At 41.7% G+C, this 20,242-nt stretch overlaps 3 protein-coding genes across 6 annotated transcripts; 1 reads left to right on the forward strand and 2 right to left on the reverse strand.

Annotated features, from left to right (window-relative positions):
* Positions 1 to 136: 136 nt before the first annotated feature.
* Positions 137 to 834, reverse strand: RB195_001760 (uncharacterized protein; the record flags this gene model as incomplete). Of its 2 annotated transcripts, XM_064198690.1 has the most annotated exons (2): positions 137 to 556; positions 700 to 834. In XM_064198690.1, 2 exons carry the CDS (start codon positions 832 to 834, stop codon positions 137 to 139), a joined length of 555 nt encoding a protein of 184 aa, XP_064054570.1. The 2 variants fall into 2 exon arrangements, with proteins under 2 accessions (XP_064054570.1, XP_064054571.1); XM_064198689.1 differs by lacking the exon at positions 700 to 834 and having other exon boundaries at positions 137 to 412.
* On the forward strand, positions 537 to 9,034 carry RB195_001761 (uncharacterized protein; the record flags this gene model as incomplete). Of its 2 annotated transcripts, none has more annotated exons than XM_064198691.1 (8): positions 537 to 606; positions 3,211 to 3,314; positions 4,896 to 5,010; positions 5,356 to 5,451; positions 5,973 to 6,126; positions 6,197 to 6,277; positions 6,432 to 6,539; positions 8,737 to 9,034. In XM_064198691.1, the coding sequence occupies 8 exons, from the start codon at positions 537 to 539 to the stop codon at positions 9,032 to 9,034; spliced, it is 1,026 nt and encodes a 341-aa protein (XP_064054572.1). The 2 variants fall into 2 exon arrangements, with proteins under 2 accessions (XP_064054572.1, XP_064054573.1); XM_064198692.1 differs by lacking the exon at positions 537 to 606 and adding an exon at positions 2,336 to 2,375.
* A 1,498-nt stretch (positions 9,035 to 10,532) lies between these two features.
* Positions 10,533 to 19,587, reverse strand: RB195_001762 (uncharacterized protein; the record flags this gene model as incomplete). 2 transcript variants are annotated; one of them, XM_064198693.1, is made up of 6 exons in its annotated part: positions 10,533 to 10,663; positions 10,747 to 10,815; positions 12,323 to 12,389; positions 12,979 to 13,154; positions 13,200 to 13,276; positions 19,427 to 19,587. In XM_064198693.1, the coding sequence occupies 6 exons, from the start codon at positions 19,585 to 19,587 to the stop codon at positions 10,533 to 10,535; spliced, it is 681 nt and encodes a 226-aa protein (XP_064054574.1). The 2 variants fall into 2 exon arrangements, with proteins under 2 accessions (XP_064054574.1, XP_064054575.1); XM_064198694.1 differs by lacking the exon at positions 19,427 to 19,587 and adding an exon at positions 13,459 to 13,508.
* Between the last annotated feature and the right edge of the window lie 655 nt (positions 19,588 to 20,242).

Genomic DNA, 20,242 nt, shown 5'->3' on the forward strand with positions numbered 1-20,242 from the left:
ATGATATGGTCTATTTCATTACGGTACCCTCCACCGGGTGACTCTCACGTCCAGCGTAGAGAGGAGGGCTTCTGGAATTGCGAGTTCCCATGGATGGTCTTAGTCGTCATGATGAACTCTTCCCCTGGTCATTCCATCATAGGCCGTGGGTCCCGATGTGAAGTTCTTCCGGCGTTCTTCTTGGGCTAACTCTGGCGTTGAAGTCGCCAATTATGACCTTGTAGAAGCCATGATCTTCTCGGTAGAACTTCTCCAGGTCCATATAGAAAGCTTCGACTTCTTCTTCATCGTAGCTTGATGTTGGAGCGTAAGCGATGAAGATAGTCAAAGTTGGTGTTGAACCACATCTTCTCATCCACAGACGTCCGATTCGGGTCGTAAGTTGTTCGAAAGAGTAGATGTTCTTTGCCATACTCGTGTTGACGAGGACGCCAACTCCACCAACTTCTCTACTGTCGCATGTTCCTAAGAACAATTCTTCTCCAGTTTCATATACGGCGTTGAGAGGGTGACGTCGTCTCGTCTCGGTCAGTCCGATGACGTCGTACTTGATCTTCTTGGCTTACATCATTAGATCTTCGATGGCCGCTTCCGATGCAAGCGTACGTGCGTTATAAGTACAGATCGCCATCCTAGTCTTTTTCCGTTTCGGTAGTCTACATGACTCCTGCAACCCCGTCCTACCTGGCGCTGCCGTACCAGGCTTTCCTCCGGAGTCAGGAGACTCTTTTCTGTTACTGTGTTTTGCTTAAAAATTTTAAAACCAATGGGCAGGTTGCAAGCCTCTAGTCCCATTAGTTTTTGGGAGAACTTCCGTTCTCCCGGAGTGGACATGTGGAGCTTATTTGTTGGAGGCGACTCCAAACCGCCTCCCTTGCACCTCCCCGTGCACTTGATTACAGGCTTTTGGCCGTACCGACGTGCGGGATGCAAGGATGTCATGAGTCAGTCCTGGCTCAGCAGAAACAGGGAGTCCATCCCCTGAATCCAAATCCCTGCGTCTCTGGGCAGGCACAAGGTCGTTTTTGGTCCGCGACTAGCCTCCTATCCGCCACCCGGGGACGCGCCACGTAACCTCGCGACTAACCGGCTGTGATCCCTCTATTGAGGGAGATCCGTGGAGGGGAGGAGGTACCCAAGCAAATTGGGTGCAGCCGAAGGGTGTGCCTGCAGCAGCGGTCGCCTCTGTCCAGGCGCACTGTCCATCCTTACTATCCCCCCTTACACAGAAGGCCTGCAAGATATCTCTACCTGGATACCCTGACAAAACGAGCTTATAAGGAAATGAAATGGTAAAACATGAGCTCCACAATGAGAAACCCGTTTGTAAATGAAGATTGCCCGATAAAATGACGGAAAATACGTTTACTTTCAAGAATGACAGAAAAATGATGGAATAACAGAATGCAAACGTAAAACCGACTTATTTATTAGGGAGACAACGAAATGCGATGTTAGCTGTGACCTCCGCTGATCTTGTTTAAAGTCACACCCGCTATATAGAGCTACGTGACGTGAGATACTCACGCTACTGCTTTCATAGTTCGGTGAGGCAAATAAAGTTCGTAAGGGTGAGTATAGGCTGCATTTTGAGATCGAACTGATTGACATATTTCAAAGCTTGCTCTGTATGAATTGGGCGAGTAAATACCGTTACTTTGTTACGGAGAAAACTACATACCAGCTATATTTATAACATATATTCTAATAGTTACGATTTATATCTTTCTGTCCGACTAAAAATTTGGCTTCATTTTGTACCCTTGTTAGTTGGCGATCTCTGCATATACACTTGTGTACGTACCACTTCATATTTTTCCGTGTTTAAGAAATCGATATGGCGGGAAGCAATCGCTGACTGACGATTATGCAGGGTCTCATCCGCAGGATATGTCTGCAGGGATATTGGGCAAGACAGTTTTCGCCAGGACGACTGATGGCATCAACAATCATTTGAACACCAACAAAATAATCTAACACAAACTAAAACAAATAAAAAACAAATAAACTGAAACAAACCATGTTTAGAAGGGTGCGAGAATAATACCTACTGTTAGAAAAATAAGCAAAAGAAGTATGCTATCTCCTGAGTTTTACACATCACTCCATGCTCATGTCCACCATCTACGCGGATTGCAACGGTCATCATCGCATTCCGGAGTTCTTGGACCTTTAGTCAGTCTGCCTTGGCTCAGCTGTAGAAAGTAGATGGGCGGAGCATCTTGCATACGCAGGTCTATTGTCGTTACTGACCGCAGCGCAGCGCCATCATCGGCCCCAAGGATATATTTTGACAGCCGCTCTGGGTACCTCCTGATGCGCACCCGTACGGGACATGCCAATGGCAAGGTTGCGGAGGTCTGAAAGTAACGAAGGTTGGGGAATCTTTGCCTGTTTTCATGCCACACATTTTTTTCATGCCTTGTAAAACTAAATTCTTGAAGCGTATTTGAAATCACCTGTCCATTTCCCTTCGAATGGCATTTGCAAAATTTAATTTTCCTCACTCACAAGATTCCCGACGGGTTGCGAGAGATTAATCCGTCGGCGACGGATTTTGGGACAGAAGTTAGTAGCGGTGTTGCATGAGTATATGGAAATAGATAAATGAATATAATATAGCCTGTGACATATAGTATTTATACAGTTATATGATTAAATATATAATTTTGCTCGGAGCGCTCTCCAATTTTTTTTAACACTTCTTGTGTCTTTGCTTTTGGTTTGCTTGCCGAAAGAAAAAGTCGTGCACTTTCTTCGTTTTGTGAAGTTTTGCTGACTGCCTTTCTAGCAGAATGACGATGATCCGAAAAATTGTCTTTTTTTTAAAGGTAATTACTGGGAGAATTGGACGATGTAGTACTTTCTCTACACTTTTTGTTTCCTGACGAATTCGTCTCTTTTTTTTCTGCACTACGACTAGTTCTGGTAATGCGCTTAAGGATTGATTAATTACATTTCTAATAATAACCCACATTAAGTGTCGCGCTATTAGATCGTTCTTTGAATGTTAAAAAAACGCTGCAGTCGATGTTCCAAATAAACCAGTCTAAATTTTACCAAGTTTTCTCTTCTATTACCGAGAAGAATCGCAAAAAAACTACTTGATCCTAACTAAGGCGGATTGCCTTCAAAAAAGTCTCAGAAAAATTAGAATGGATTTTGAAAAATCTTCATGTTTAAGAGAGGTTTTTATAGCGCAATTTTCAGCGGAATTGTTGTCGTCTTCGTGTCTTAATGGTGGCTTCTTGAACGAAACAGATGGTGTTTGCATTTGTCTACATCTCTATACAGGAACACACTGTGAAAAACCGGTGAGAGCTTTCTGATCTCAATGATTGCTCTTTCGATTTACTGGTCAGTGATCAAAACTTTGTACTGTATAGAACTTTTTGTGAGAGACGAGCGATCTCATCGATCCATCGTCCATTGGCAAAAAGGGCAAAATTGCTCTTTCTGTCTCTGAAAAATCAACTTTCAAGAATCCTGTTTTGATTTTGTCTTTTTTGCTGGAAATGAATTCGTAAGTTAAGTATTCTTTCCTGTTTCACCACTCCTTCATCAATGATGATGGGGCACACGACGGCGTTCGTGGTACTTACCACGCTGTCACGGCGCTTCTGTCGATGATAGGAGCAGTTAGGGCTCCAGTCGGCGAAAGTGAAAATGATCGGCTCCATTGGTAATCTGGAAAAGTGCTTGTGAAGCAGCTCTATGTGATTCTGCCTTCCCAACGATGCAACTTATTACGGTTTCTAGAAGGAGGACAACACATCCACGATTGTGCAAGTGCTTGCTTGAGCTATGCCAGCTGGGCTGCGAACCATTTTAGGACTGTTCAGTACCTTTTTTCCCTATTTTTCGTGGAAAGATCCCGATATCGTCAATTTCATTATACACAACTTTGAAAAGTAAATCAGGCAACGATTAGTATGTACGTATTTAAGCAAACAGTGCACTGAGGTTTTCCATTCACTTACGAATGTACTTACTATTATACTTGCATTCCTTTTTTGGATAAACACACTGACTTGATTATCGGCTGGCCCCGCAAGTCATTGTTTTCGCCAATATGCGTTCCAAAACCTCAACGATTACGAATTCCAGTAAAACACGTTGGCGCATCTCAAGTGGACTGAGACGCCAGTGACTTTGACTTCCCTTTTATACTTACATTCTATACTACATTCTATACTGTACGCTATTCACTTATACTACGCTAACAGCATTTACTACTGTTGTACACTGCTAATGCGTATTTATACTTACTTCCAACTCTGGACCATTTTCTAGGTGTTTTCCTCGGCAATGCGTATTCCTTTAATGAAATATTTCTGCAGTCAAGAATTTTGCTTTCTCTACTTTGTATCTGTTTGTTCCTACTTTCATAGACATTTTTTGATACTAAATGAGACAGTTGAATTCATCTGTTTTATAGTATTTCTTCCCCTTTCGAGTGCTTCTTTCTGTTTTCTGGATTATTTCTTTGTATTACTTTGTACAAGAGCACATTATTTTCATTTTTCATATCATTTTTCTGCCCACAAAAATGGGCAGAAAAATGATACAAAAAAGCTATGGCGGGTGTGGCGCAGTCGGTTCGAGGTCCGTTGTAGCCACACGGTCGAGGGTTCGAAACCGCCCTAATGCAAACCAAGCCTTTCATCCCTCCAGGGTCGATAAATTGGTACGAGACTTGTCTGGGAGGATAAAAACGCTGACTTGATCACCAGCTGGCTTCCGCAAGTCATTGTATAGGCCAACACGCGTTCCAAAACCTCATCGATTACGAATTCCAGTAAAATGCGTTGGCGCATCCCAAGTGGATTGATACGCCAGTGACTTTATCTTTTTTAAAATCAATGTATATATGAATAGTTACTAATAGTTTTCAGGTATGCTCCAAATTTGGACGTTATTCTGAAAAAGAAGGTCGTTGCATATGCGAAGGTGACTACGTTGGCGATCACTGCGAGTCTCGTTGTCATGGATGGGTGAATCAAACAACTGGTGAGTCATTTGTGCCTCCATGTCATTTTTAGTATTCCTGTTTCTTTTTGCTGAAATTTCCAAAATCCACTCACTGCTGATAAGAATATCTTTTCCAAAAGAAATCCCAAAGGAAATTATTCAGAGAAATCAATCATTTTAAAATCAGGAGTGAGGTTTGGATCCTAGAGGATTTTCAGAAGGAAAAACTTTTGAAATGTCACTTGCTTGTTCAAAATATAGTCCGAACGGCTGTTTCAGTAGTTTTCAATTGTAATCACTTGTGGACAGTAGTTTTTTTCTTTCGTGTGCAGATATTATATATATATATATATATATATATTGTTGGGAAATCGACGAATTTAGGTGAATGCCAATGTTCTGGACGTCTTTTCGGAAAAGCATGTGATTTGGTATGCGTTGAAGGTCAAGTGATTGACGGACGATGTAGATGCCGAGAAGGTGAGTAACTGATCCACAACGAATTCGAATTCAGTTTAAAACTGCCTGAAATTCTACTAGGGATCTTGGATATTCAACATGCACAGCTACTAGAAGTTGGGAACGATGTCGTCTATAGTAAAGGTTTCCAAAAAATTACAACCAAAAACCGTAGGAAATTTCCTGGAAAGTTTCCTCCGATACAATGACATCGTTCTCAACTAAACCACCTCTAAAAATGTTTTATCAAGAAATGCATGCGCAGCAAAAAGTACGTTGACTATGCATCGTATATAAAAATCTAGCGAGATAACAGTGATATCAAGGTGCGCTTCCTTCCATCCGCTACTCGAGTTTACCGTATTACTTTGAGTAACTGCATTTACGCAGCATGCTTTGAAAGGGCACCATTTCATAAGCGATTTCCTCATTAAAATTCCCAGAAAAAGACCACCAACGAACATCCCGTCGAGTCTTTGCTTTATCAAAACGTATATTTCTTCATAGGATTCTTCCACTTTCCAGCTATCTGACTGTTGTAGGCTACATGGGTATGTCCTGTGCAACGTGTGACCCCACTTCCGGCAGGGAGTGCGAAATTCCTTCAAAACGGCGAGGTGCAGTGAATTCTCGATTAACGCTCAGTGGTTTATCGTTTTGTATGATCACCATAGGATTGTTGTGCGTCACTGCAAGGTTCGTTCCATCTGTCTCTTCTTCCTAGAAGTCCTCGGGTCAGTCCTAGAAGTTTACACTTTCTTTCCAGGAGACGTCGCGCTGGACCACTTCCCCCATCCGAAGATACGTGGTATCGAGTTTTTCAGCCTGCTCAGACAAGAGCTGCTAGGTGAGAGAGCTTTATTTGTTTCTTTATTAGAACATTTATTTTTGCTTTGTTTATATTTATTCCTTTCATCATCTTTCGTTCCTCCTAGAAGTTTCCACTCTCATTTAAGCGTCACCTTTTACAGTTATCTTAATGCTAAAATAATGTCTTTCAGGTGTCGACACGATTTAATGTGCGGGGGATCGTGGATGCCTAGGGATCGAGCACTTCTGGTAGCTCCCGGTAGAGCGGCCGTTGTCCACGGAAATAACCGTAGCTCTAAGTAAGATCCAATCTCACTCCAAACAAACGATGGAGTTTTTCAAACAAAACTCAAGGTTTTAATATTTTCAGCTCTCAAATTATTAGTTTACGGAACTCGTAGAGATCTGTTCTTCTACACAATCTCTAAATTTCTCGTCGCATGCAAAAAACGTATTTCTCGAGGTACTAGGGTGTTCGGAAAGTATCTGCCGAAATTTCAAAACAACACAACTTTAAACAGCACTTTATTATTCGACGAAATATTCTCCATCAACATCAACAACCTTCTGTCAACGTCTCACAAGATCACGGATTCCTCTGGCGCAGAACTCCGGCGACTTGGGTGCGAAGAAAGCCCGAAGGTCATTTTCGAGGTGGTCACGATCATCGTAGCGCTTCTCTTCCAGGTGATGCTGAAGCGATCGGAAGAGGTAGTGGTCGCTCGGGTCCAGGTACGGGCTGTACGGTGGATGCTGTAGAACTTCCCATACAAGCTCCAGAACTTTCCGGGAAGTCTTCTTCGCGATTTGAGGGCGCGCGTTATCGTGCAGCATGCGAACGTTGTCGAGCTTCGTGTGCTCCTTGCGGATCATGTCGGCCAGTCTTTGCAGTTGAGCAGTAGACCTCGGCAGTAACTGTTGTGTTGTCCGGCAGCAATTCGAAACAGAAGATTCCATGAACTCCCCACCAGACGCTCAGCATGACCTTCTTCTCATGGATTTCACCTTTCACATAAGGATCCGGCATTTTATCGCCAGCGCACCACGCACGTTTGTGGGTGTGGTTGACGTAGAGGACCGATTTTCATCTCCAGTGACAATGGTGTCCAGCCATCAGCGGCTTCTGGAGAGCAGCTGAGTGCAGATCTCCAGGCGTCTTCGGCGGTTGCCGCCGTTCAATGCATGTGGGAGCCACTGACCGAGCTTTTTCACGATTCCGAGAGATCGCAGTCTATTGCTCACGATGGACAGCGAACAGCCAAGACAGGCAGCAGAGTACCGCACATCTTCATATGGATGCTGCTCCGCCAGATTCTTCAGTTTGCCGAACGATATTGCAGCATGTTGGGTTTCAGTGCCGAACACTTGACTCAAGTTTCGAAGGGCTTCAGCAGCGGAGTGGTCAGATCAGAATAGGCAAGGAAGAGAGAGCCAGATATGTTATTTGTATACAAGTGGTAGTGTCCTTATATAATATATTCGAAACGGCAACTTCCAGAACATCTCAAAAAATCTGCACTACTGCGAAATTTTCGGCAGATTCTTTTCGAACACCCTAATATTTCTCCTTGTTGGGTTTTAAAATTTATGAAGTACTACTCGCGGATTAGATCGATTTGCAGCCAAGAAGACCACTAACTTCGCCGTTTTAGGGTCGTAAAATTTAGTTGCACATAATTTCTGAAGGAATGTGTCGACTATGCCCCTTCAGTCAGGACTGAAATTTATAGTTACCGCTATCGTGCAAATATTCGCGTTTAAGTTAAGCACTTAGATTGTTTTTAGTTGGTGCTCGTGAACAAATCCCCATCATTTCCCCTTATAATCATTCTTTTGGTTAAAGACCTTCTCACGAAGCTACTTTTCTATGATTTATTTAGTTCTACTACCAGTCTAATAATTGGAGTTGTAATTTCATGTAATCATTTGCCAATGTGATTTTACGGAAAGATGTTCGCTTTTAAAAATTTCTCCAGCAATGGAGTTTATTTGGAGGCAATCTTAATCAGTTAAAATTAACCGGAAAATTACGTGAAATTATTTTTCTAGGCACTGTTTAACTGGCCACTGTGCTATTACCTATTGCTCATAATTTCTTGCCTTCTTTTGAAACTTTACCGTCGGTATCTACAACAGATTCCCAGATTGGAATTTAACCACGAAATCTACCTGTGCTATTGTACGTATTTCAGATATATTGAAGGTAAATGAGCGTCTATAAAACCATGCTTAAAGTTCCCTTTTTTCCTTAATTAAGTTGCAATTTATTGAGCATCTGTCCGAGAAAATTTCAAGGAATTAGTGATGGAAAGCATATCCATGTACACTACGTATAAAATATATGTTAAACCGTATCCAATATTCAAATACAAAGTTCAGATATGATATATATTTATTTTTGATAAAATAAAATTTATTATATATGTATCAATTCACATTTATATACATGTACTTCATGGCCAAACTTTGTTTTCTTCATCAAAATCCAATTTTTAGTCGTGGGCGACGTCTTGTCACACCGCCACCTAGCTATACTTCTGTCGACAACTTAGCAGACGATCAATTACCGCCAACATATGAGGAGGCGACACGAATTCTGGAGAATTCGCCGACAAGCGCAGCGTTGATTCAGGAGTTGATCGACGAGACTGTGCAGACTGTTGAAGCGAAAGAAGATTCACCAGATATGGCTGAGGCTAGTACGAACACCACTACGACAGCCGAGACGCAAACAACACAAGAGATGGATGAGATTGCGAACACGACCACCACCACGTTGTCCGGCTCGATCTGATCGAATAGTCGTTGACAGTTAGAAAATTGTTTTGTGCGTATTTATGACGTTTGCTATGCCCACGTACAGGCGGCGGTGTTTTGCTGAATCATTCTCCGGATTATTGGCTCTAACTGCTCTGTGAAGATCCCACGACCCTTTCTTGTTTGTAAGCAGAAAAATGCGGTGGTTATTATCGGAATTTGCCCTCGGCAAGTTCCTTTCTCTGCGCTTTTAACCCTATGCCATTTGTTTAATTTCTCCAACTGCTCTTTCACGATGTGATTATCCGAGATTTCGTCGCTAATCATGGAACATAGCAAACGTTACGCCTAGGTCGCATAATACTGGTGATAATAGCCTGATGTCCAGGGTAATATCCTCAGAAATTCTTGCCGGGGATCGCGTCATTTTTGTGCCGATAAACTCTGGTTCAATGATCCATATTTTCGACAAACGTCACGTGTTCCTTGGTAATATTCTCGACATTGCCATCATTTTTTCTTCTTCTCTAGCGGATATCGGGGTGCTCCGTGTGTAAATATATTCATTTTATGCGAGGTTTTCATAGAGCTGGTACGTATCGTATTCGTTTTTCTTCATCGTTCACAAAACATCCATTTTTCAGTCAAAGATGAAGGCTAATTATGCTTTTTTTTCATTAAATCGGTCATTCAGTACGCCTTTCGAATCATTTTTATTAACGTCGTCGTCGCCGGTATACCGAGAACTGTCACACTCGTGCGCACGAGTTTCTCTTAACTGTGTGAAGCTGTCCTGTGGCAGATTTCGGCATGCCTAGCGCGAGTCCAACGAGTGCCCTGCGATTCTTTTCCTTATCGTTTCCTCTTCGTTCTTTACATGTCCGGTTATATTGCTGTACTCTTTCTCTCTTCCTCTCTCCTATCGCTGGTTATACATGTGAAATGCAAATCGATATGTATTTTTACCAATGCACGGGTCCGATAGAATTTATTTTGTGAGAAGATTGTTTATGAAGTTGCATAAATATGTGAAACAAGAGTTTTTTGAACTGTGATCACTGAAAGCTTTTGGGAAAGGAGTTTTAAAAATTTTATGTAATCTTTACAAATTTTATTTAGTTCGAAATTTTGAATCTAATTTTAAATTATTTAATTTTGGTCGTGAAAGTCATCAGAGAATTCGACAAGTATACAGTGAAAGTGAAAAAAAAAAGAATTGAGCAGTCTGTCGTAGGTACGTTTCTCTGTTAACAGAGTTTTCTTTCGAACTGAGAGAGGTTTGCTGCAAAAAACATACTTGTTGTCAATTCGGTATTGTTCCAGAAGGAAGAGATTCTGTCTCAAATGGAATGTTCACGAGATCTGGAGGACTTCTATGCACATATGTGGAATGCAGCCATCGATTTATTTTGATTTGAACTTGTGAACTGTAAATTGGTTATTTTTGAAATAATAAAACTACACGCCTGCGAAAATAGGACGTGAATATTTATGTATCACGCAGCATCCATCGTTTCCTTCGCCAAATCCTTAAGTTATGATATCTTCATTTTTTCAAGAGCCTTGCCCAATCGATATGATCTTCGCATAGCTTGAAGTTGTCGATAAAGACGTGTGCGTAGAAGTTCTGGATAAAAAAGTAGCGAATCCGCAAGGCGACCATCATCTAAACGACGCGCAATTTTTGAGCGCACTTAAGGCACGCTGCGAAAAAACCGCGATCCCCTGAAGAGCGTTGCACTTGCGCACCGTTAATTTCTGAAGGGGCAAGTTCCGCATCGTCATCGGATGTCGCTGGCTCCATTCCTTGCTGACGTACTAAAAGAGGGAAAAGTAAGAAGAAATGAAAACAGTCGGAAATGTCCAGATGTAAAATATACATAATATTGTGGGTTTTCGTACTTCTAGTATTCTGAAACATTCTGCGATATGAGTATGTGAGATCCTACCAAACTTATTGATCCAAATATTGCCCTCTTTCAGTGCCAAGAACAGATCCTGTGGAATTTGTAGGAAGCTAGATGGGCGTGGTTTAACTCTTGCTCGATATGTTTAGCCCCCTGACCAGAAAATTATAGTGGCGCTAACTCTAATATAACAATTTGTGGTTTCCTCAGCGAACAAACGTTTTCGTCATAAAAAGTTGTAATCACTTTCATGGAAGGCTTCGGAGAAGGGATGGTTTCTCGCTTTCGAATTTCTTTCTTCAAGAAACGAAAAAATCTCAAAAAACGGCAGATGAAGTGAATTCGTTTGTTTCTGTTCAATTTCACATTCACCAAAGGGAAAAGAAGGTCGTATTTTAATGTTCATAGGTGAACAGTTTCCCAGAGATCCATAAATTTAATAAATCAATCGGAGCATTGATGTTATGATGGGCACAAAGTAAAAAAGACTCGAAGAGATCCAAAGTGTCGGATCAGAATCGATTTTAATGAAGGACTTTGAAGAAGGATAGGATCAACCAAAATCAGGGACTGGAGGTCATTCCACTCGTTATTGTCGGTATTCCGTTGATTCTAGTGACTAGTCAAAAGTGATAAAGATTAAGATCTACTGTTCGCGAACTCCTCTATGTTGCTCCCTAAAAATGTAAAAACACCTCTGATCTAACCTCAGACATTTTAATCCCCATCGATTATGATATACAACAAGGTGAGGAAACAATTGTACCATCCCAGAAAAAAATTTTGTTTTGCCATAGGCAACTGAATTTTGTAAGGTGGGTGTAGAAAATTTGTCAAAAACACAGAAAAGGATTGTAGAAAACAAAAAAGGAATGAATTTTGTAAGAGTTATTAGTTTTGTAAGAAATATGAGGTCGCACAAGAAGCGATCAACAGTGCGTAGAGCGCGATCGTTGTACTCGCGGATGAAAGCCGCTGATTGCAGGGACCGCGGAAACCAACGCCGCGCATAACATGGCAGTCTGAGCAACACCGAGGAGAACGGAAGACGACCCTAAGGAGCGAGGTGCTCCTCACGCCCTCCCTTCCGGACCCAGCCCTTCCAGAAGACGACGTGCACATCTTCGCATCTGTATCTGTACTCTTCATCTGACATCTGTACTTATCATCTAATGCCAGATTACACCTGCCACCTATTGTTCTACTGATAATACCCCAATAAAGCTTGAAGATTTCTGTATTGGCACGTTAATTCGCGCTAGGCCATCTATAACTATTTATATTTAGAGGAAAAGTTTTGATCTGTCGCCCGCACTGCTTACTTCCTTCCAGATGACTCTGAATTTTTGCAAAATGAGTTCTTTACAAGAAACTTGGTTCAGTTTTTTCCTTACTCCAGATTAAAAAAAGAAAATTACCTGTAGTGTAAGCCGGCGACGTATCATGTGCATTGGAACCGAGCCGATAATATTGCGGATGTGGATACTGAAAGGTGAGCATTAAAACAAGGGGGATTCAGGAGATTGTTAACGGCACTTTATTTCGGTCAATGTCTCGCAGTAGTCTTCTCCTGAACGAAGTCAAAGACATATGCAACGGATTCTCTCAAACACCGATCAGATTCTCTGATCGGGTTCTTACTCTCGTCTCTTGCTGAATGCTAAGCTACGTTGTGATAAGATGTTTTAGAGAATACACTGCAGATGTCATCGACTTTCCCGAGGCTGAAGAAGGCGACTACGCCGCAGCGTTAGTCGAAATAGAGTGTCGTTAAGCATCCTCATTCTCTGCACCATTTAATGCAAAAGGAAAAGAATCGCCATGCCCGGATTCAAGCGGGTAGATTTTTTACACCACTGAAAGGATACATTTGTTGCTTTCATCGACAAGAAAACAGAAAAATGTCGATGAGAAATACATTGAGATATGATCCCACAAATGGCCACAGGAAAAAATTCAAAGCCGATTTCTGCGCTGGATGAGAGTGATGTTCGTCGTGTTCCACTGGGAAGCAAAAAAGAAGCTGAGCAAAGCGTAAAAGCAAAATTATGACAAAGTTATCATAACTTCACACCATGGGATATGCATATCCAGGATGGAAATATGGCGCGGCGACAGGAGCACGCATAAACGTTGGTGCAGCGTGAATGGGAAAAGACAGACGAGGGGCAGCTAGTAGAGTCATGTAGGGGTACGCATCATGTTGCGGATACGACCATTCCGGGAATGGTGACGACGGAGCAGTTCTACCTGAAAATAATATTCCTTGGGAAGAAATGAGAAGAGGAAACGTACCGTAACCAGCTGTGCTCCCAAATTGCTGAAAAGTAGATATTCTGGGAAGGTAGGCAACCAAATATCTGGCAAATGTCCTGAAATGTGAGAATTTCTTAAAATGAGAGCAATACATGCGTGATCATATGGATTTTGTGGCACCTTGGCTAATCAAAGTCGGGCATGAACGTTATGAGAACATGACTTGACTGCACTTTTTACTCGTAATTATTTTTTAAACTTCAATGCGATCTGGATCTGAGGAATAAACTAAGAATACCTTTCAATGATGACGACAAGGCTGAGGGGCACATACTGAAGGATATTCATTCTCACTCTACCAAGCTATAGCGCCCCACTTTATACTCCTAACATTGAGTGCTTTTTTTTTTGGAATTCAAAGAATTCCTAATGGACGTAAAGTGCTTCGTAGCGGCCGTAGCGGCGGCAGCATAAAGCAGAATCACACTTGAGTTCCATATACAGAGGCTAGTTGTTTAGGCGCACTAGAGCCCTTAATAATCGGCTATTCCCGATTTCAAAAAGATAAGCCTCATATACAAGAAGATGGGCACGTTGAACACATGTGCAATTTACGAAGAATCTTATCAAAGTAACTCATTAGTAGCTCCACATAATCAACTTCTTTATCTGTTGTAAAACTTCTTTCAATATTTAAGTCCCTGAACATGAAAGAGCAAATATTAAATTTCGGCGCCATTACTGAACGTACAATCGTGTAAAGATGGGCTATCGCCCGTCGAAGTCTGCTCATAGACGGCCTAATAGCGGATTTTTCGTGTAGATTTACGGTAATCCAATAGCAGTCTGTAATAGGTTCCGCAAAGGCCGCACGGTCAACGGTTCGAAAACGCCCTGGTGCTAACCAAGCCTCTCATCTCCTCTAGTCGATAAATTGGTATCAGACCTGTCCGCGAGGATAAAAACCCTGACTTAACACATCGGTTAGCTCCGCCAAATCATTGTATAGGCTAGACTCGCAACCTCAAACGATTCTGAAGTGCAGGCACATCCCAAGCGGATTGATTAGCGCCAGACACTTCATCCTTTTATTCTTTTAATGCACTCAACGTCCTCCACAATACTGAATAAAACAACTATTAACACAGAACAAAACAAGAAAAAACGCCTTCAATAACAATAAAAATGAACTTCGACGTATAATAGGCTTATCTAGACTTTTACCGCTCATCTAGAACGGTTCGGCAGTTCTGTAAGCCACCATTTCCGATCCGCACTTTGGAACCGTAGCAGCTGCACGGAATTGAGAGATAGCTGCGCTCGGTTTTTCTATTTCATTTAGATGTTCTTTTATCCGAACAAGAGGTGTGGCGCACGATTTTGCCTGTGCACTACTCTCTACGTGGTTGGGTGATATTCTCTTCGCGAAAACTACGAAAAAATACTGTTGAAAGGATTATCAATCCAAAAAAGGTATTGTGCGCAAGGATGATTACTGATTTCATCATACCTATTAAAGAACGTTGAAGAGTAAAAGAGAAGAAAAGGTTTTTTTTTAGTTTTTTTTTTCTTTATTTGACGAGATCATGTGCAACTACTTGGCAGAAGCAGAGCTGAAATTCTAGAAAAAGCAAGTAGACTCGTGAAAAAATGAGAATGGGTTTCCAAACGTAATGGATCTACAACGCAATTAAACAAAACATCTGCATTAAGGTTAAGGTGTATGAATCCCCTGCTCCATCTTCTCATTCATTTTGGACACTTTGAGATCTGGAGGAGTGTAATGAATGACACTCATAGTTCATGAGGAAAATACAATGAGGTGGCGGAAAGAAAACTAACAACGTTTCATCCTTTGCCCACTCGCAAATTTCGGGTTAGTTGCAAGTTTTTGTGTCATAGCTTGCTGCCCATTCCCAATTTATGCGTAACTTTCTACAGTCAATTATGTAACCTCCTTTGATGCTCTGCAAAGCAAGCGAGTCGATCTTATGAAGCAATCCATTCAAATTAGGTAAATTAGAATAAGTAAGATGAAAAATGCCTTCAAAATCTTGCGCTACAGCCGAAGTTGAAATGTCCAGGAGCCTGACCAGAACAACTTTGCTTTTTCCGGATTGCGAATCCAAAAACTACATAGCCTGCAAAGACGAAGAATTTTATGTATTTCAGCAGATAACGCGCAGTTTCCCTCATTTTCTAAATGCAACATTTCTTGGACATCAAAAAAACCTACAATGATCACCACATCTGCACCTACTACTAGGAGGAAGAAATTGTCTCAAAACCGCCAAAAGAGCCTAGGAGAATAAAAATGATTCATGGAGAACTAATAACAAAATAGGCAATAGGGAACAAATCTGCGCTTTCTTTCACTTAGAAAAAAAATTCTCGCGATACCTTCAAAATCCTTTCCTATTCAAGCACCTGGAAGACATTTAGTTATACCTTCCTAAACGCTTGGTTCCCCGTAACTATCATTTAGTTATACCTTCCTAAGTTTACGGGCAGGTGTGGCGCAGTCGGTTCGAGGTCCGTTGTAGCCACACGGTCGAGGGTTCGAAACCGCCCTAATGCAAACCAAGCCTTTCATCCCTCCGGGGTCGATAAATTGGTACCAGACTTGTCTGGGAAGATAAAAACACTGACTTGATCATCGGCTGACCCCCACAAGTCATGGCATAGGACAACACGCGTACCAAACCCTCAACGATTACGAATTGCAGAAAAACGCGTTGGCGCATGCTCAATCCGAGAGGATTGAGACGCCAGTGACTTTATCCTTTATGCTTTATACCTTCCTAAACGCCTGTCTCGGCTAGCACCGAATGATTGTGGGTGATATCTCAATGTATTTCCTTAGGTAGAATATTCTACACTAGGCTGAGATCTTATAATCATATTTCTGAACTAACTGCATATCTGGAAGAATTGATAGATTTAAACCAAATAAGTCAACATGAGCTTCGAAAAAACCCTGTGCTTCTTTAAGATTATAAACGCTTAACTCAGATGAAGAGCATTTTTATTGGTTTTAGTTGCAGAAAGATTTTCGAACAGTGAAATTCGAAATTGATTTGCACTTAAACTGATAAAACAAAATAATGAGTGCCCTCATTGGCAATAATTTTCCTATAACACACATAAATTGACCATCATATAAAATGACAACAAGTCCTCTTACCTCTGTCGTTATAAAAGACGCGTTCATTGGCAGATATATCACGCTCTGAAAGATCACCATGGCAACGATGTGCTTATTTATCGCGAATCCATATAAACGATAGTATTCTTGTTTTTTTTAGAGATAATTGAACATATTCTTCTCTTTCCGTTCAAGAATGAACGGATGCGGGTGTACTCCTATTCTCTGAACCATACTCCTATTCTCTGCTGACTAAATAAAGTCCTTTTTATCTGCCATAACTTCTGTGAAACACATCTACAACGATGTACAGAATCCTCGTTTGTCCTTGTCGTCCCCTCACTTTGTGCCAAGCACTTGGACAAGTAACCAAGCCAATCTCTCTTTGGAGTAAACTACATCCAAATACGACGCTGTGCGGAATTTGTACTACACGAGAATTCTTCTTCGTTTCTTTCTAAATATTCTTCTCGGCTGTGGAAAACACTGACCATTTTTAGTAGCTATTTATCCACCTGCATCTTTTAGCTAGTTAATCTGAGTAAGGCGATGCAGGGAAATTTATAAAGTATAAATCCGTGGAAGAAAACGTAAACATGCATACACAGAGAGACAATTTTGTAAATAGTTATCCCGCAGTGATCTCTTCCAGAACATCTCTTTCTTCAACTATTTCTTCATTACTCTTAGAAACGTTTAAGATCTAGGAAACCTAGAAATCTCCATCATCAAGAATTCATTAGCTTTAATTTACGACAATGGGCTTTCGTCATGAACTGTCTTTTCCTTCCTTTCCCGCACCAACTGCTTCATTCAGGCACAAAAGTACCGCAAGCACTTTGTGGAAACAAGAAGATGTCGTCCACGAACTAGGAGCTCCAAAATCTTCTACCAACCCGCACATCCTGCTGCTTCATTGTGTGAGGTAATTCTGTCGATGTAATAGCGCGGTGAACACCTTCGGCGATATGGTATCTCTTGCTCTGCACCCTTCGCAATAGGATTGGTGAAAAGCACGCGGCAAATCTGCCAATTTGGAGCTCGTCCCTCGGTCTCACGGCTCCCGCCGTTTCCTTTAATGATATTGAGAACCTTTCTAATATAAGAAGATTATCGTATAGCGCAGCCGATAAGAGGTTCAGCCGCGAACGCGCTATCGAAAGTTCAAAACCGCATCACTGCTAGCCAAGGCTTTCTTCTATCCGGAATTAAACAGGCACCAGTCTTGTTTTGGAGTATGAAAACACTGCCTTGACACATCGGCTCGCCCCCACAATTCTGATTGAGTTTAGAACTTGAACTGTATCCTGTCCTTGACACACCCGTGAAATGAAGTTCTTATAAGATGTTCCGACTAGAATATTAAAGTGATTGACTCGATAGGCATAGATGAGCACGCAATCATCTTTCAGTAGGGAGAAGAGAGTGAAAGAGAAAATTGAATCTAAAAAAGAAATGAAACTCCTTTACCTTTCTCCACTTTTTAAACTATAGGCCAGGTCCAACGAAAACTGCTTAACCCGATTCATGAAATACGCATGTGGTTTTTGTGTCGCTCTAATCATCAAATGAAATTCCTGAAATGAGCAGGTGAATGAAACGCTCATCTTGAGGATTTCCTACAGTAATTTCTCGTGAGCACAGTTCCCTTTGGCCAAAAAAACTGAACCATGCGGTAAGTGAGGGCACGGATTCAAAGTCTACATTTCCCCGTTGGTACCCAAGTTTTCTTACACGGCTGACGGCGCTGGACGGAGGCGCAGGTGGTCTCACCAAATTACCAGTCGTTCTTAAGAATGATCGCCGCAGCCAACTTGGGTCTGGAGTAATCCCGACAGTATAACTCTTGCGTGACTGCGCTTCAGTACTCCCATAATTTTAAATTCCCTTAGATCCAGAGTGGTGGGCAACGACGAGATTTCAGCAGGAACACAGTAGACGACCCCGTCCCGAAATGGCTCTGAGCCCGAGTTGAACACCGTGGATGAAAAATCTCGAGGAAAAGTGTGCACAATCCTCTCTCTTCACGACAATAGCAGAAGCGTGTGGCAATGGAATAATGTGTAGTATGCATATGCACTGTATTTTTTCTACACTTGTTCACATATAAAACAGTCCTTTCTCTCATTTCTGCTCGCTATTATTGACGATGGTTCATACAGTGTTCCCTTCAGTTTAGGGAATCGCTGATTTATCGTGAAGTCACGCATCCTTACAGCATCAGGATAATCCAGATTTGTCCAGTAAAATGCGATTTGCAGTTGTCTCATCTCCTTGCGGGTTGCTCTCGGCGTAACGAACGTCCTTTATTTGTGGTGAAAGGAATACACATCTACACCCAAAACTGCGGCGTTTCTCCCGAGAATAAGCGATGTACTACATATGTAGTTCAGCGATTATCATAGATACGATTCTGAGGAATAATTATGACCAAACGAAAGAAAAAGCAAGTAACACTAGCAGCTTTATTTTTTAAAAGTTCCAAGTCTGGTTAGTTTATGTGCTCTTCGTAGGCGATGTCTGTGACTGAGAAAATGCGAATTCCATGTTTGCCTCCAGTAAAAACCAAACCAACAATCATCTGTTATTTAACACATTGGCTAATATTTAAGCTATTAGTCTCAAAAGCGATTTTTTCCATATATGTACAATTTTTGCATCGAAAACATTTTTCCATGATCCCTTAAAATGGAATCAACAAAAGCCCAGTAATTTATTTTGCTAACTTTCATCCACTCCGAAAAACGACAAAAAGATGACAATAAAAAAAGCATCGGCTTAACACTGTTACTGATATGTCCTCAATGATCATGCTGATTCAAGCATCGTTTCCAGTTTTTCTTTTTCCTCGCAATCGCAATCCCAGGATGTTCGTAAGTTTCGTGAATCATACACACGATGAGGTCCATGAGCCGTATCCACCCTAGCTTTCAGCTGGTTCGTCTGTGCTGCATTAAGCTGTTCGTGAATGCATCAGCCCCTCCCTGTGGCGGTTTCATTGAAGGGTTTAGCATTTCTTGGAATTCACTATATTCGTTTACACCAGCTGCCGTCGACCTCTCCACCTCTCCCTCATTGTGCCCAGCACATTTCTGCTTGGCTTTCGATGGGTATTGCTCACCTCGAGTCACGGAAACGGGAAATTTGTCTTAAGTCGAAACTGGGAAGAAAGAGTAGTAGTTCTCCTCGTTGGCTTAACTCCAGGAAACATTTCTCAAGCGTTCTGTGTGTAGTAGGTGACTTCATAGGCTTGGCAGTGCCACTTGACTCTTTTGCTCTCATCTGAGTAAGAGAACACTGAAAGAACAGTCGAAAACAGGTCGGCATTGAGCTCTTGGTCCGACAGTTGGTGCGCAGCTTCGTTGACGAGTGCGAAAGCTGTCCGCGTTGCGTCCATTTATCCTTCTTCTCAGTTCTTCACTCATTTCACAACTAGTCGACTTCAGAACTGATCTGATGTTTACTAACTTTGAAATGAAAATTAGAAGCTTACGTTGACGCTGTACTAGCGTTATACTAAACATATACTAGATACTAGACACTAAACATTAGCGATTAATGAGTAGTGATCATGTGCATAGCGATCTCAACAATCGTGACGATTAGGACACCCACAATCAATATCGATCAAAGATGAATTCAAAGTCATCGGTGATACGATTGACGTCATACTACGCCATCTTAACGGCCCAGTTTTTTCTTCACTCTAAACCCTGGCTCAACATCTTTCACAATGAAATTCCACAAAACAGGTGAAAAGCAACTGACGCAGCGATTATCTCTAATCAGTGCTAAAGTCCCTAACGTAAGAGAATGCTCATCTCCAGTGTAATCGTCTGATCTGGATTAAGACGTCTGTCGTCCTTTCTTCCAGTGGTGCTAAGGCGAACATTTTAATCAACATTTTGAGAAGGCGTATACGCAGAAAGCACTACAG

This window comes from Necator americanus, chromosome IV (assembly GCF_031761385.1).
Source record: "Necator americanus strain Aroian chromosome IV, whole genome shotgun sequence".
Lineage (NCBI taxonomy): Eukaryota > Metazoa > Nematoda > Chromadorea > Rhabditida > Ancylostomatidae > Necator > Necator americanus.